Source organism: Capricornis sumatraensis, chromosome 22 (genome assembly GCF_032405125.1).
Source record: "Capricornis sumatraensis isolate serow.1 chromosome 22, serow.2, whole genome shotgun sequence".
NCBI lineage: Eukaryota > Metazoa > Chordata > Mammalia > Artiodactyla > Bovidae > Capricornis > Capricornis sumatraensis.
In genome coordinates, this window is record NC_091090.1 from 24,131,789 (window position 1) to 24,148,944 (window position 17,156).

Consider the following 17,156-nt stretch of genomic DNA (forward strand, 5'->3'; position numbering starts at 1 on the left):
GTGTGTTGAGTACTTTACTTACTTTATCTCAGTTATCTGACAATGACCCTAAGAGGCTGGTACTGTAGAAGGGCCCATTTCAGAGATGAGGACATAGAAGCTCAAACAGGTTGAGACACTGGCCCAAGATTGCTCAGCTACTGAGTGAGGATTCAAACTCTGGTCTGGCAGATTGTAGGGACTCGTCAACAAGGCCTCTGCCATTCCTTCCAGCTCCGACAGCCCAAGGATCTGAGATGCTTCCATTCAGAAGTGCCCAGGCCAGCCTTGAGGTTTGAAACTGGAATTAACTTCTGAAAGTACAAACTAATAATCAACAGAATATATCTAGCCCCAAACTGTCTCTGCAGCTGCTTCTGAACTCTGGAGTCTGGGTAATGGTTGTAAACTAAAGCTCAGACCCACATGTATCTGTCAAAAAGAAATGCCCATTCCTCAGTTGGTAGCCATTCCTAGGTCCCTACTGCACGGACTGTCTCTCTGTGTTTCTTGCAACCTTACTCATAAACTGCCTAGTGCTCAATTCACCTGTTAAGGTGCTTACTTCCTCAGTAACACAGAACTATACTGTTTTGTATCACACTGTATTTATCCCAACTCACAGGAACTGGCTAAAGCTGCTCTAGACTTGTGTTGGGCCCTGAGGCCGCCAAAGTCGTTTTTCCAGTAGACACCTAAGCCTGCAGGAGCCTGGAGTTAACTGGGAGTGAACTGCAAGGGCTGTAAGCCTGACTCAGGCAATAGCCAGAGGCCCTTTCCAGGACTCGCTGCGTTTCAGGTCCCCTGAAGGGCACCCAGCCCTGGGACGCTTAGGGAAAGGGCTTGGGAGGAGAGAACGAAACACTCCTTCCGGACCCAATTCAGCCCCACCAAAGCTTCTGTCTCCAGGTGGTACCTGAATCCAACCAATCGGAAAGGGAGTTACATCGACCGCGACTGTGGCATCCAATCCGAGGACCTGTCTCACGCTCCGTCGCCGGCTGGGTTCCCGCAGGCTGGAAACCTGTTCCGCAGTCGCGCGCGGGACGGCCGCGAACCCTAGGAGCGCCCCTGGCAGCGCGGGTGTCGGGGAAGAAGGGGCTGTTAATTGTGGTGGGGGGAAGGCGCCCCTCTATTGCGCAGGCGCTTCAGGAAGAACTCGGTCGGGCTCCTGCGCCTTCAGGTCTCCGTCGCTCCCCAGACCCACGAGCGTCGGGTTCCGCGCGCGCCCAGTTCCGCGCGCTGCAGAGAAGCGGCGGCAGCGGGTGAGTGTGAGCCTCGCGCACCCGGCGTTCCGGACGGAAATGCCGCACCCTCCCCCGCCCGCCGCGGTGGGGGGGTGCTTTGAAAATAGTGGTCGTGAGACCCCCTAGCCCTGATACCCACACACCTGCCCCGAGGGGACAGCCGCGAGGGACCCCGGAGCGGCCGGGAGGTGCCTGGCTGGCTGGGGGCGGCGGAGGGCGGGGTGGAAAGCGGAAAGGAAATTGAGCGAGTGGGCGCGGCCTGGGCGGGCGGGCAGCGGGGGGAGGTGAAGCAGGGTCCGTGCGGAGAGAGGCGGAGGGGGTCGGCCTGACAGCCGTGGAGGCCGAGGGGGCGGGCGGGGCGGGCGTTTCATTGAACCCGAACGCGGTCCAGGGCACAGATAACCTGCAATGGCCTGAGTAGTCGTTGAGAGTCAGTGGTCGTGACACAGCCAAATTGAAAAAACGAATTTCCTAGAAAACCTAACAAGAAAGATCACATCGAAGTGCTTTTTCTCGGCCGGGCACCGTGTTAAGCGTTTTACAATTAAGCTTCCTTTTCCGGGCACAGCATCTCAATGTACAGATGGAGACAGTCCTGCTCTGAGACTTGAAGCGCAGCTAGTGACCACGAACAGATTCAGGTTTATACCAGCTCTGACCCCACTAGGGATTTTTGTTTAACCACCCGACCCTCTGGTGGACCCAAGCCGGAAACCTTGCCAGTACTAAGTCAACTGCTCCTTTTAATATCCGGTTTTCTTTTCTTTTTTCCTTTCCCCTAGAGGTTGTTCTGAGCCCTTTTAAGGAAACTAAATGAATTTAAAAGCAGGGAGAAGATATTTTATAGCTAAAATATATAAAATATAAATGTTATGAGCCCCTTAGGGTCCACAAGGAGCTCATAACAATAAATATATCCTCCTCGCTTTTAAATTAGCTACAAAATACAATTTGGAAGAAATTTTGATGAATACACAGGGGGAGTTATTATGTAGAAGGTAAAATTAAGTGGAGCTGTTTTGAAGATGCCAGTAATGAGTGTGTGTGTATGTGTGTGTGTGTGTGTGTGTGTGTGCTGGAAAATTGAAGACTACTTTAGAAGCCTAGAGTTTCTAAGAAAGTCTTTTAGTGAGTAGCTTTAGTTTTTCTTTAGAATCAAGAAAATAACTGATAATAGGGAAAACCAGCTAAGTTATCTATGTGCATAGACAATACTATTTTCATTGTATTTTAAAACTGATTATAAATAGTATTTGTGAAGTGTTTAGAATAAGGCTTTTGTATTAGGAAGCAGATGGCAGGCTAATAGTGGTTTTCGTCATATCCTTTAACTGTCACACTCCCCCAATTTCAAGCAGCTAAGAATGCCAGTGAGGATGGCTTGAGATGCATTCCATCCAAGTAATAAGGTCATCCCAGATGAAGTAAAATGTGTTTTGGCCCCTGAATTGAAGAAAACTACATACAACTTGCATTGCTATTGGGATATCTGGATGTAGTTCAGTGATTCTGCTTTTTTCCTTCCCTTTGGTATTTTTTTGGTTTGAGAAATTACAGACTTTATCCCAATGCTTTAAAATATAACAATTAGTGATTTTTTAAAAATTCCTTGAAAATACTTGAGAAGTTCTTACTGGTGTTTTGTTTACAGTTTAATACCCCCACCCCCCTTCCCCATTGTAATGAAACAGAACGCAGTAGACATTAGTTTGGAGATTAATCCTAGACTTGTAAACTTGCTGCTACCAGACTTGTAAACTTGGTAAGAACCTGAAATTAGTAAGCACACAGATGGTAAAGCTACTCATTACTTCCTGAGTGTGACCAGTCACAGAACTTCAGCTTTATCTTGTGTAAAAAGAAGTGGTTAGGCTAAATTCTTTCAAATTACTTTATAGTTTTACAGTAATAGTCTGCCTGTCATTCTCCAGACTTTTTCCCTAACATAACAGCTTTGTAACTAGGATGGATAAAAAGAAACTAAATTTGAGGACCTATTGTTTAAAACTGCATGCATCCCCATTTTACAAACATGGAAACTGAACCTGGGAAGGGCTTCCGTGGTGGTTCAGACAGTAAAGAATCTGCCTGCAATGCAGAAGACCTGGGTTCGATTCCTAGGTTGGGGAGATCCCCTGGAGAAGGGAAGCTGGGAGAAGTTAGATCTGCCCATAGTCGCCTGCCTGCTAAATGAGGGTTCAGATTCCAGGATCCTTTTGATTTCAGAGCCTACTTCTAAGTCTAAGACAGGGATCCAGCAGAAGAGGTTATTGAACCTCAGGATAAACAGCACATGTGCCTTGACCCGCCTATTCACTCAAGATTTGGAGAAGAAAGCTTTTGATTTGTGTGTGTTTTGTGAGAGAGGGGCAGACACGGGTTTTTGTTGTTTTGCGTGTAGGAAATGCAGTAAAACATTTTATGTTAAAACACCCAGATATGTATTATAGAGTACACATTTCACATAATTAACACCGTGTATGCCGTGCTTATTCACTCAGTCTTGTCCGACTCTGCAGCCCCATGGACTGGAGCCTGCTGCTGCTAAGTCACTTTAGTCGTGTCCGACTCTGTGGGACCCCATAGATGGCAGCCCACCAGGCTCCCCCGTCCCTGGGATTCTCCAGGCAAGAACACTGGAGTGGATTGCCATTTCCTTCTCCAATGCATGAAAGTGAAAAGTAAAAGTGAAGTCGCTCAGTCGTGTCCGACTCTTAGTGACCTCATGGACTGCAGCCTACCAGGCTCTTCCATCCATGGGATTTTCCAAGCAAGAGTACTGGAGTGGACTGGAGTCTACCAGGCTCTTTTGTCCATGGGATTCTCCAGGCAAGAGTACTGGAGTGGGTTGCCATTTCTTACTCCAGGAGATCTTCCCAACCCAGGGACTGAACCCAGGTCTCCCACATTGCAAGCCGATTCTTTGCTGTCTGAGTCACCAGGGAAGCCCAAAATAACACCATACTCATTAGTATTTACTCTTCATTTCTCCTCACCCACTTGCTCCAGGCAAATCTACTTTACATCTGTATAGATTTGCATATCTAGGCTTTTCATCTAAATAGAATCATACAATAAATGATCTTTTGTGACTGCTTCTTTCACTTAGCACAGAGTTTCAAAGGTTTATCCAAATTGTCGCATGTATTATCACTCCATTCCTTTTTATTGCCAAATAGCATTCCATCCTGTGGATATACCGCTTCTTATCTGTTTATCACTTATGGACACTTGAGATGTTTCCACTCTGTGGCTCTTACAAATAATGCTGCTGTGACCATTTGTGTACAAGTTTTATTGTGGACATATATTTTCATTTCTCATAGGCATATGCCTAGCAGTAGATTTTCCGGGTCATATGGTAACTGTTAAAACTTTTGAGGAACTACCAGAATGTTTTGTAAGTGCCTGGACCATTTCCATTCTCATCAGCAGTGTATAAAATTCTAGTTTCTGTATTTCCTCACCATTACTTGTTATTATCTGTCTGTCTGTTTTTTATATCCATCCTAGTGGGTATGAAGGGGTATCTTGTGGTGTTTTCCTTTGTATTTCCCTGATTACTGTTGATGTTGAACATACTCATGTGCTTATTTGTTATTTCTGTATCTTTGGAAAAAAGTCTTTCTAGCTCCTTTGCTCATTTAAAAAATTAGATCATTTAACTTTTATTGTTGAGTTGTTACAGTTCTTTATATATTCTAGATACACATTATTTATCAGACATATGGTTTGCAGATATTTCCTCTTATCCTTTAGGTTGTCATTTCTTCATAGTATCCTTCCAGATGTAAAAGTTTTTAATTTTGGTGAAGTTCAATTTATTTATTTTTTTATTATCACTTGTGCTTTTGGTGCTGTATCTAAAATGGCTTTGCCTAATTCAAGGTCATGAAGATTTATCCCTGTATTCTAAGAGTTTTATAGTTTTAGCCCTTAACTGTGGTCTGTGATCCATGTGGAGTCAGTTTTGTGCAGGATATGAACTGAGGGATACAAAGTTATTCTTTTGTATGTGGATATCCAGTCATCTCAGCACCATTTGTTGAATTGTTTTAGCAGCCCTCTACTCTTAGAAGCAACCCTACTGGAAAAGTTTTAGACATCCTCTGATATTCCATTTGTAGTGATTCTTCAAAGGGCTTAGCTTTCAAAACAGTACTTGATGTATGGGTCTCAAGCACACCATTACAGGAAGCTGTGGTGGTATAGAACAGAAGTCACTCAAGCTCCTTGTCGGTCTTCCAAGATGACAGCCAAGTTCATTGTTTTGTTATTTTGTCCCTATTTTGAGTATTTTGTATTTGAGAAGTATAAAGCTCTTGTGTTGTTGGTGTTTAGTTGCAAAGTCATATCCAACTCTTCTTGCAACCTGTGGTCTGTAGCCCACCAGGCTCCTTCTGTTCATGGGGTTTCTCAGGCGAGAATATTGGAGTGGGTTGCCATTTCCTCCTTCAGGGGATCTTCCCCAGCCAGCAATGGAACTCATGTCTCTGACATTGGCAGGCAGATTCTTTACCCTGAGCCACACGGAGAAGCTCTTGTCCTCTGATATGTGGCACATCCATAAATTTTGGTGGTGTTGTCTTTAGTTATATTAGATATTTATTGAATGCTTTTTTTAATTACCTAAAAGAGTGTTTGGGCAAAGACTTAATGTGTAGAAAGTAGCTTTAAGAGGTTTGGAAACAGGTTATTACTGAAGAACTGTTATAAGTCACCTACATAAATGATTATTGTCTCTATATTACATCTCAGACAGATTGTGATAGCATTGTGCAGCGAGTAAAAGGGAATTAAGGTTGGCAACCCACTCCAGTGTTGTTGCCTGGGAAATTCCATGGACAGAGGAGTCTGGCAGGCTACGGTCCATGGGGTTGCAAAAGAGTCAAACACGACTTAATGACTAACCACCAACAACAATGATTTCTGTTAAGTCTTTCATAGTAATTTGCATGTAGGTTGGGCCTGGATAGTGGAAGGACTTGAATGCCCAGCAGAAGTGAGTGTTGGGACATTCTGTATAGGCAGGGGGACTTTGAATACTGATTTTATTAGGGAAATGTCATGAACAGAGCTACAGGGAAGGTTACGTTGGGAGCAGATGTTGGGTGAGTAAGAGGAAGATGATTGAGGTAGGAAGATCAGTTAAGAGGCAGAAGGGCTCCAGACGAGAGGCGTTGAGGACTTGAAGAAGTACAGCAGCTGTGGAGAGTCACTCTACGTCACATATCCTATTTTCTTAGGACCAAAGAAGAGAGAGACTGAAGGCAGGGAGATTTGTTTGGGGAGAGCTGTTTTTGTAATTAGTAGATTATTAAAAAAGAGTAAAAAGTCAGGGAGTTCTCTGAGCCTGGGGAATGAGGTAAGGCAGTTAAGTGGCCTCTTGGTGTCTGCAGGGGATTGGTTCTAGGAGCCCCAGAGGGTACCAGAATCCACAGATGCTCAAGTCTCTTATATAAAAGGGCTTGGTGCAGTGAATACAGTTGGCCCTCTGGGTTTTCCATCCACGACTGGTTGGATGGAAAAACCTGTGAATACGGAGGGCCAGCTGTTAAGTCTTTGACAGTAGAAAGGAAGTCTAAAAGGGATGTGGTGATGAAATGCATTTCAACAGCTATTGCTTTTTTTCCGAAGTTGCTGTGGCATCCAAGGGCCTGTAGACTTTGTCTCTTCGCCTCCTGTGAATACTGAGCAGGTTCAGAGGGAGGTGGGGCCTTTTTTTCTCAAATAATATTTATTTCTTACTCCCCTTTGGAAAGTGTTAGTTGTTCAGTCATGTCCAACTCTTTGTGACCTCGGGGACTGTAAGCCCGCCAGGCTCTTTTGTCCATCAAATTCTCCAGGCAAGAATACTGGAGTGGGTTGCCATTTCCTTCTCCAGGGGATCTTCCCAACCCAGGGGTCAAACCTGGGTCTCCTGCCTTGCAGGCAGATTCTTTACCATCTGAGCTACCGCGGAAACCCCCTACTCCCCTTTTGCGTGCCAGTATTTTTCAGTAGGAACTGATGTTGAGCCAGTATGGTAGAATTTCCACACCCTAATTTCTGAAGATTAAAAGGAACGATAGGGTACCAGCCATTAAACTAGAAAAACAGTCTTCTTCTCTGGAGCTTCTGAACGCTTGGCGTTATTTCTGTTTTGTGTAAAAGGATTGTTTTTATTTCCTCATTTGTTCTTATTAAGCCTTTAGAATAACTTTTGCTCTTGCAGACAAGCGAGGCAGTCAGATTTGTGTGGAGTATAAGAATGGCCCATACCCCCTTCAGAGCATGAAAATGAGGCAGGACATATAATTCAACAAGTAAAGGTAATTTTGTTTCTCCCACTTTAGCTTTATTCAGTTACCTTTCAGTAAGTGACAGCATTTGATTTTTAAGTTGATGTAGGTAAAGCTGGCATATAAACAGTTTTTAAATGTTGGTTTTCGTTTCCTGATGGCTCAGCTTTGGAAATCGAATCCAAATCAAGCAGCATGACTATTTAGGAATTGTTTGTTTTTTATCTTAGGAACCCTGACTACCCCCTTTAGCACGTTCACTATGAAGTTACTGTTGATGCTTTTGTTTTCGGGACTTATGACTGGTTGCAGAGGGAACTCTTCCTCCGCTTCACCACCTAAGTTACTGCTGGTATCCTTTGATGGCTTCAGAGCTGACTACCTGCAGAACTATGAATTTCCTCATCTCCAGAATTTTATCAAAGAAGGTGTCTTGGTAGAGCAGGTTAAAAATGTCTTTATCACGAAAACGTTTCCAAACCACTACAGCATCGTGACGGGCCTGTATGAAGAAAGCCATGGCATCGTGGCTAATTCCATGTATGACGTCAACACAAAGAAGCATTTTTCTGACCACAATGACAAGGACCCGTTTTGGTGGAATGAGGCAGTCCCCATCTGGGTGACCAATCAGCTTCAGGACAACAGATCGAGTGCTGCTGCTATGTGGCCCGGTACCGACGTGCCCATTCACAATACCACGCTTTCCTATTTCATGAACTACAGCCCCTCGGTGTCATTTAGGGAAAGGCTCAGTAATGTCACCACATGGCTGAGCAGTTCGAACCCACCGGTGACCTTTGCGACACTCTACTGGGAGGAACCAGACGCTAGCGGCCACAAATATGGCCCCGACGATAAAGAAAACATGCGCCGAGTGCTGGAAGAAATAGATGAACACGTTGGTGAGCTGGTTCACAGACTCAAGGTGTTAGGACTGTGGGAGAGTCTTAATGTGATCATCACAAGTGATCACGGGATGACCCAGTGTTCCAAGGACAGGGTGATAAACTTGGATGGCTGCCTCGACCCCTCGTACTACACTCTTATAGACTTGACCCCGGTTGCTGCGATACTTCCCAAAATAAGTAAGTAAACTTTTAACCAAGGAATATTTCAATGGGTCAGTTGATTGAGGAGGGAAGGTTTTGTAAAAAGAATGAAGCTTGGACTTCAGGTGGTTCACCACCGTACACTGTTATACTCACTCAGAGTTAGGACTGTGTTTTTCCTGTGATGTTTTTCTTAGGCCGTTTAGGTTCAAAAGGATAATTTCTTTGCTTTTTGATATATTTTGTTTATGTTTATCTTTTTATTGAAGTGTAAGTGTACATCAAAGTGACTCATATATGTATATATATATATTATATATATACTTTTGTGTGAGATATACCTAATAATTTTCATCTACTGAACTTAGAATTAATAGTTAGTAGTAATATGTAATTAGTTTATATTTACTTAGGAAGCTAGATGTGAAATTTGCCCCCTTTGTATAAAAGTCCACCGGGGATATTCACAAAATGAAGAGAGATATGTGAATGCGTGAAAGGGGGGTGTGTGTGTGTGCACGCACTCAACGCTGTTACATTAGTATTATTGCCCTGTTTTTTTTTTTAATGATTAATAGGATTTAATAGATAACATTGTTCAGGGCTTATTTCCAGTTATTCTAGTTAGAAATATTTTTTCCTCATCAGTCAACATGACCTTTTTCCTTTGCTGTTTCCTTTTCTTCCAGATAAAACAAAGGTTTATAGCAAACTGAAAGTCTGTAACCCTCACATGAATGTTTATCTCAAAGAAGACATTCCTGCCAGGTTTCACTATCAACACAGTGATCGAATTCAGCCTATTATTTTGGTTGCTGATGAAGGCTGGACAATTGTGCTAAATAAATCATCACTAAAATGTAAGTATTTATTTAGGATTTTTCTTCTCTGTCCCTGGGATAAATCACATGTTGTGACATTCTTACATTAACAAGGTACTTTGATTTGGAGATGTTGACACAGTATAATTAGTTTGATTTTCAACTGGATGATTCTCAGGTTTCCATTTGAGAGCAATTTTTAGAAGCCACAGTTTGGTCCTTATTGGGTGATCTTAAGGGTGAAGGAGTAGTTTTACTTTTTTGTTGCCAAAATCGCAGTGACTGTCAGTAACCTTCAGGAATTGTTCTCTTGATTTGTAAAAATAAGAGAGTAGGAAGAAGCAAAGAAAATAAAAGAGAAGTCAAGAAACAAAATAAAGGGAGAGAGATTAGCTAGTTCAAGTTCCTTTTTCTTTTTTAGTGTTAAAAAAAATGTGTTCGAGTATTCCCCCATGATGAAATAATATACCCGAGTGCTACTGCTATTTAGAACACTGAGCAAGAACCAGAAAGTATGCAAACAAAAATCTACCAAGTAAACAAAGCAGAATCTTGCCTCAAACTGAGGAAATGTATAAGGGAGAATTAAGAGGTCTCCCCTGAACTGAAGCTTATTTGCCTGTTAAGTTCAGTTTGAATACATGTTTTTAAAATCTGATTTTATAGACCATAGCAGGGGTCAGAAAATTCTTCTGTAAAGGGCCGGATAGTAAATATTTTAGTCTTTGTGGGCCAGCTGGTCTCTGTCTCAACTACTCAGTCCTGCCTTACCGTGGGAAAGCAGGCGCAGACAATACTTAAACAAACTGATGTGGGGTGTCCCAGCGAAACTCCCTTTACAGAAACCGGCAGAGGGCTGCATTTGACCGGCCTCTGTCATCTGCCAGTCTCTGATCTGTAGCAGTTCAGATGCCTCAGGCAAGGGTAAAGCTGAAGGCCGTTTACCTTGAAAGTGAAAGTTACTCAGTTGTCTCTGACTCTTTGTGACCCCATGGACTGTGGCATGCCAGATTCCTCTGTCCATGGAATTCTCCAGGCTAGAAGACTGGAGTGAGTAGCCATTCCCTTCTCCAGGGGATCTTCCCCACCCAGGGATGGAACCCAGGTCTCCCGCGTTGGAGGCGGATTCTTTACCAGCTGGGTCACCAGGGAAGCCCACAAATACTGGAGTGGGTAGCCTATTCCTTCTCCAGGGGATCTTCCCAACCCAGGAACTGAACCCGGGTCTCCTGTGTTGCAGGCAGATTCTTTACCAGCTGAGCCACCAGGGAAGCCCATAATATTTACCTTATGTACTCATTATTGAAAACTTGTAAAATACAGAAAAGTTCAGAAAAGGAAACAAAAACTATTCATAATTCTTCAATACAGAAGCATAGACAGATGTTAATTGTGGGAGTTTTCCCCCCCCCTAATCTTTTTCTGTTACATACACATGCATATTTTTATTATTAAATCATATGTTTTATGGTATTCATTTACAATCATACTCATTTATATCATTTAAATCATAATATCTATATATATCATTATATTCTGCTATTTATTGTACTGGTCACAGCAGTTTTTATTATGAAGTATTTCAAACATAGAATTAAAGAATGATACATTAAATAAAGAAGTAAAGAATGATATAGCAAGCACCAGTAGACTCATCATTCAGTCACCTGAACTTACCTAGAAGCGGGAGCTTGTTAAACGTGTGGTTTGTTGTTCAGTCGTGTCCAACTCTCTGTGACCCCGTGGAATGTAGCCCACCAGGTACCACTGTCCATGGGGATTCTCCAGGCAAGAGTACTGGAGTGGGCTGCCGTGCACTTCTCCAGGGAATTCCAGGGAATGGTTCCAACCCAGGGATCAAACCCAGGTCTCCCGCATTGTAGGCGGATTCTTTACCACTGCTAAGTCATGTCCCACTCTTGTGACCCCATGGACTATGCCTGCCATGCTCCTCTGTCCATGGGATTCTCCAGGCAAGAATACTGGAGTAGGTTGCCATTCCTTTCTCCTTGTTAAATATAACTGATGCATATTAAAAGGCAGTATTTTTTAAAATAAAGCTGATTGTTGAGAGTATCGTTTTGGAGTGATATCCGGGACCATCAGGTTTTTCTTTGACTTTTACTGGAATTACACATTGGAGTCATCTGCTTAGATGTCACATTCAAGGCAAGAATCCCTCCTGTAATGTTTTCAGTCCCCTGACCCTCTGGACATTGAGGCGTCCTTTAGCTGTTCCTTTGACTGTGTGGATCACAATAAACTGTGGAAAATTCTGAAAGAGATGGGAATACCAGACCACCTGACCTGCCTCTTGAGAAATCTGTATGCAGGCCAGGAAGCAACAGTTAGAACTGGACATGGAACAACAGACTGGTTCCAAGTAGGAAAAGGAGTACGTCAAGGCTGTATATTGTCACCCTGCTTATTGAACTTCTATGCAGAGTACATCATGAGAAACGCTGGACTAGAAGAAACACAAGCTGGAATCAAGATTGCCGGGAGAAATATCAATAACCTCAGACGTGCAGATGACACCACCCTTATGGCAGAAAGTGAAGAGGAACTAAAAAGCCTCTTGATGAAAGTAAAAGAGGAGAGTGAAAAAGTTGGCTTAAAGCTCAACATTCAGAAAACGAAGATCATAGTATCTGGTCCCATCACTTCATGGCAAATAGATGGGAAACAATGTCAGACTTTATTTTTCTGGGCTCCAAAATCACTGCAGATGGTGATTGCAGCCATGAAACTAAAAGACGCTTACTCCTTGGAAGAAAAGTTATGACCAACCTAGACAGCATATTGAAAAGCAGAGACATTACCTTGCCAACAAAGGTCCGTCTAATCAAGGCTATGGTTTTTCAAGTGGTCACGTATGGATGTGAGAGTTAGACTGTGAAGAAGGCTGAGCGCCGAAGAATTGATGCTTTTGAAGTGTGGTGTTGGAGAAGACTCTTGAGAGTCCCTTGGACTGCAAGATCCAACCAGTCCATTCTGAAGGAGATCAACCCTGGGACTTCTTTGGAAGGAATGATGCTAAAGCTGAAACTCCAGTACTTTGGCCACCTCATGTGAAGAGTTGACTCATTAGAAAAGACTGATGCTGGGAGGGATTGGGGGCAGGAGAAGAAGGGGATGACAGAGGATGAGATGGCTGGATGGCATCACTGACTCGATGAACGTGAGTCTGAGTGAACTCCGGGAGTTGGTGATGGACAGGGAGGCCTGGCGTGCTGCGATTCATGGTGTCGCAAAGAGTTACACATGACTGAGCGACTGAACTGAACTGAACTGAACTGAAACCAATGGTGTGGGCTTCCCAGGTGGCACTAGTGGTAACCCACCTGCCAACGCAGGAGATGTAAGAGGCACAGGTTCAATCCCTGGATGGGGAAGATCCCTTGGAGGAGAGCATGGCAATCCACTCCAGTACTCTTGCCTGAAGAATCCCATGGGCAGAGGAGCCTGGTGCGCAGCATTCCATAGGGTTGCAAAGAGTCGGATACAGCTAAAGTGACTTAGCACGCATGCACCCGTGATGCATTCTGCATTCTGCGTCTTGTCCAGGGGCAGCTGACAGAGGTCAGGGCCGCTGGCTCACTTCCTCCCCACTCACTGGTTTACTCACTTCTGCTCCCCCCAGTTACTCAGAACCTTCAACCCAACCACTCTCTTAATCACTGGTGCTCTTTGCAGAGGCTTTTTGCAAACAGTGTTGGATGCTGACAGGTGAAATCCTTGGGGCTAGGACTGAGAAACCCATCAGTCTGAGAGAAGGTTTTAAAACATGAGGTCATGACTAGTTGGGAAAAAGGAGGGGTGTATGTCCAAAATACAGGAGGTGGCTGAATTGAAGAAAATAGATCATTTTTTTTCTAGCCCCTGTTTGGCCCAAGTGATCAGAATTTCAAAGGATGGGAATTAAACTGACAATTTACACTAGAAACAGGTTATTTCATAATAGCAAGGCTGATCTTGTTTACTAACATCATCTTCTTTTCCAGTAGGTGACCACGGTTACGATAATTCTCTGCCTAGTATGAATCCGTTTCTAGCTGCCCATGGTCCTGCATTTCACAAAGGCTACAAACACAGCACCATTAATACGGTGGATATTTATCCGATGATGTGCCATATCCTGGGATTGAAGCCACGTCCCAACAATGGGACCTTTGGTCACACCAAGTGTCTGTTAGTAGACCAGTGGTGCATTAACCTCCCAGAAGCCATTGGAATTGTTATCGGGGCGCTGCTGGTCTTGACCACTCTGACCTGCCTCATCATTATCATGCAGAACAGAGTCTCCGGGCCCCGGCCGTTTTCCCGACTTCAGCTCCAAGAAGATGATGACGATCCATTGATTGGGTAACACATGCCAGGGTTTATACAAGGTAGCTTTAAGTAGGGCACACCCAAGGAATGGTGTTAGAGCTATGAAAACATATACTTCCAAAGAACTTGGACCAGGCATGCTACAGTTATTTTGTCTTTTCTTGTGTTTTGCTGCATTAGCTAATACAAAAAAAATTCTGATTGTAGGGAAGATTGCTAGTAAATCATTAGTTAGCACCAACTGTTTCTCTGACAAGAAACTTTTTTTGAGAATAATACTGCCTTTGCTCCCCCCTCCCTTTTTTTTTTTTTTTTTTGGCAATGAAGATTAGACACATCTTGAGATGAAAATATATTAAAATTTAGTGCGTGTGCATCTCAAATAAATTTTTATATTTGTAAATTATACAACAAAAATCTTTGTAAAGTGTGTGGATTTTGTGTATAAGGAAAGAAAAATTTCCTATATTTTTATATGTACCTTTAATAGAGTTTGTATCCCAAGTAAACCCTTGAGGTAGGAAAATTCTCTGTGATGGTTAATAAAATGGATTACAAGGCAGGAAAGATCTAGCATATGAAGAAACTATTTCAAGAAAAGCTACTGTAAAAAACAAGTAAAAGCCCCATGATAACAAGATTGAGTCTTTGTCTGTGTCTCATTAAGACCCTTAAGCTATTAAAACCTCAAAAGGTTTATCTTTTGCATAGCATTACTAAGAGGAAATTAAGAAAATAGAAGAAAGTGCTTTCCTCACTTTATGCTTAATGCCTTTGTGTAGGTTATTTGTGTGTGTGTGCGTGTGTGTGTGTGTGTGTGCCAGGGTGTTGCATGCTTGGGTGTACAGACTTCATGTAACTTACAGGAGGTGGTGAGATGTGAGTGACCTGGAGGCAGACCCTCACAAACCCGTAAAACACAGCTCTCAGGAAAGGTTATAATTGCACTTCACATTCATGTAGTTACTTCTAACTCACAAGTTAAATTCATAATTTTTAAAACCTTGTGAATTTTTGTTACCATTTTTAACATTCTTATGCTGTTACAACCAGAGATCTCCAAGTACTGCAGAGAAATTAATGACCTGACTACAAATCTGGTTCTGATTGGGTCAGAATAAGAGATTTTTCTATTTGCCTTTGGGAATTTTATGCCTTACTTTTTAGGCAATGCTGCTGCTACTGCTGCTGCTGAAGAGTAGCTAAATTTAAAATGAAATTTAATATCTTTTGATCTTCTATATTAATCAAGTGTTAAGTAACTGAATAAACTCTCAGAACTCCTGTTAACCTTTAGTAGCCTGAATTCTGCCTTTGCTTTTTTCTCCCATATCTGATTCAGAAAAGTAACCACTCTGCTCATAAATTTTTTTAGCATACTTGTTCAGAGCCAATGATACGTTGTTATAACTGTCATCCTAGCTTTACCTTCTAAGAATCAAAATCAATAGGAAGAAACTGAATTGTAGCAGATGAGATTTTATACATTAGAGGAAAAATTGGGTTCAAGAACCATTTTCATCAGGAGCTGAGGCAAGCAATTAATATTTCTAGGGTGATCTTTAAAGTTTTGACGACAAAAAATAAGCTGGATAACAGTTTTACAGATACAGAAATAATGGAGAGTAAATATGCAGCCCAGTGAAATGTTGATTGTCTGCGGTGGTCAGGAACAATGGTGCCAGTCCTCAAACCCAGAATTCATCCTTTGGTCACTGCTTGCTAATCTCCTGATCCTAGTATTTGGTGCCTATTGTTCTAGGGGTTCTTGAGAATCATTTCCACACCCTGCGTGAATAGTTCGGGTGAGCAGTCATAAAGTGCCTGTGTTAAAAACAGCATAGTAAATAAACCAAACCACAAGGACTTATTTTGCTTTTTGACAGATTTTTATTTCTGATGTTTTTTGCTCACATAAAAGTTATCCTAAAGGTTAATAGTTGATCTGGACAAATAATAGAAAAATTTCTTTCTACTTCAATTCCCATAAAAAAAAAAAAAGCACAGAAGAACTGTCACATTTAAAGCAGTGAGGATTTTTTAAAATGTATCACATGCTAAGTGAGTTGAGCTTGGTCCTTGCAGTGGTGTGAGCTTTATTGGCTGTATTGGTGTGATTGGTGGAAATCGATCCATCGCAACCAACATGTGAGGAGACTTTATAGAGGATGGAATAGGAAGGGGTGCCCTTCAGTGTCTCAACCCTTTGAACAAAAGACCTATTTGTCTTGTTCGTCATTCCATTCTGAAAATATGAACTAGAATTAAAATTGTAGATGTTTTATGTATATGTTGATGGGACAAAATATTTATTTAATAATCAGATGTGTATAAATTATTGTATTGAACTTTATATTAATTCATTTGTATCTTTAAAAAATGATCACTTAAAGCCGGTGATTCCTCTAGTACACTGAGAAATATTTCAGTAAAGCCAGCCTTCTTCACTTGTGCATCTTGTTAAATAATTGATAACATGCTTCTCTATTTTCTGAGTTGTAGGAAGTATTTGGCTCCAGGAAAGATTTAACTGTTTATGACAACCATACTCAAAAGTAATAGGAAAACTTCTTAATAAAAGTTTTTCAGTGAATGAATTCAGAATAAGGATGTCTACTTATAATGCAGGGACAGTTCTGCTGCTCTTGTTAATGTGCAAGTACTTCTGGTAAACAGCAATAGCATAAAAATTATTTCAGTGCTCTGTACCACTGTTTTGTGTTACTGTTCCATTAAGCTTGGTGTGAGGATTTAAAGATAAATTCTTGGAACATTAAATGATTAAAGAGGCCTTTGCCTTGTTCTTGGGTGTTTTTCCTTCTCTTGCCCATGTCTGGCAAACTTTAAGGATGGTCGTATTTAATTTATTTTATTTGAAGGATTTTACTTCATTGTGAATATATAAAGCTACAAATGAAGGATAAAGATGACATGAGAAGTCTGTAATTTATTGTAAATTCTTAAAATACTGTGTAAATAAAATGACATGAGTGTGTTTTAAAGAAGTTTATGTGTAGTGCCTTAAGTTAAAATATATTTTGACTATATTGTTTGAATTCAAAGCTATGACTTTATTATTTTGAAATTTTTATGTGAATAAAATGTTACCAAAACATTTTAATTGTAATTATTAAATATGTGATGTCCTTGATGATTTTTTAATTTGTCACCTTCTTTCAAAATATGCATAGTATGATAGATGTTAACATGACTTAGTGATACGGCAAAATCCACCTAGGCATTCATTACAATCTTTTTAAAACCAGGATTAAGTGTGTAACATTTAACCATATTTTAAAAGCAGTGTATAAATATACACGGTATAAATATAGTATAAATTACATAAGGACATCATTGGAAAGATAGCCAAGATAAATTTTGCAGTTTCTAGAATTATAATTCACTGACTTGCAGTAGAAAGGAAGAAGTTTCAAAAGTTGGTTA

At 41.7% G+C, this 17,156-nt stretch overlaps 1 protein-coding gene across 1 annotated transcript; it reads left to right on the forward strand.

Annotated features, from left to right (window-relative positions):
- Positions 1-1,045: 1,045 nt before the first annotated feature.
- Positions 1,046-16,811, forward strand: ENPP4 (ectonucleotide pyrophosphatase/phosphodiesterase 4). The gene is made up of 4 exons (XM_068994241.1): positions 1,046-1,244; positions 7,738-8,595; positions 9,249-9,419; positions 13,385-16,811. The coding sequence occupies exons 2-4, from the start codon at positions 7,770-7,772 to the stop codon at positions 13,747-13,749; spliced, it is 1,362 nt and encodes a 453-aa protein (XP_068850342.1). The 5' UTR covers positions 1,046-1,244; positions 7,738-7,769; the 3' UTR covers positions 13,750-16,811.
- Positions 16,812-17,156: the final 345 nt, after the last annotated feature.

What these genes read in the sequence shown, in the direction of transcription:
- ENPP4 (XM_068994241.1), top strand. Translation starts at nt 7,770, where the DNA reads ATGAAGTTACTGTTGATGCTTTTGTTTTCGGGACTTATGACTGGTTGC. An exon ending in TGCGATACTTCCCAAAATAA is followed by an intron (nt 8,596 to 9,248) that starts GTAAGTAAACTT and finishes CTTTTCTTCCAG; the next exon opens with ATAAAACAAAGGTTTATAGC. An exon ending in AAATAAATCATCACTAAAAT is followed by an intron (nt 9,420 to 13,384) that starts GTAAGTATTTAT and finishes CTTCTTTTCCAG; the next exon opens with TAGGTGACCACGGTTACGAT.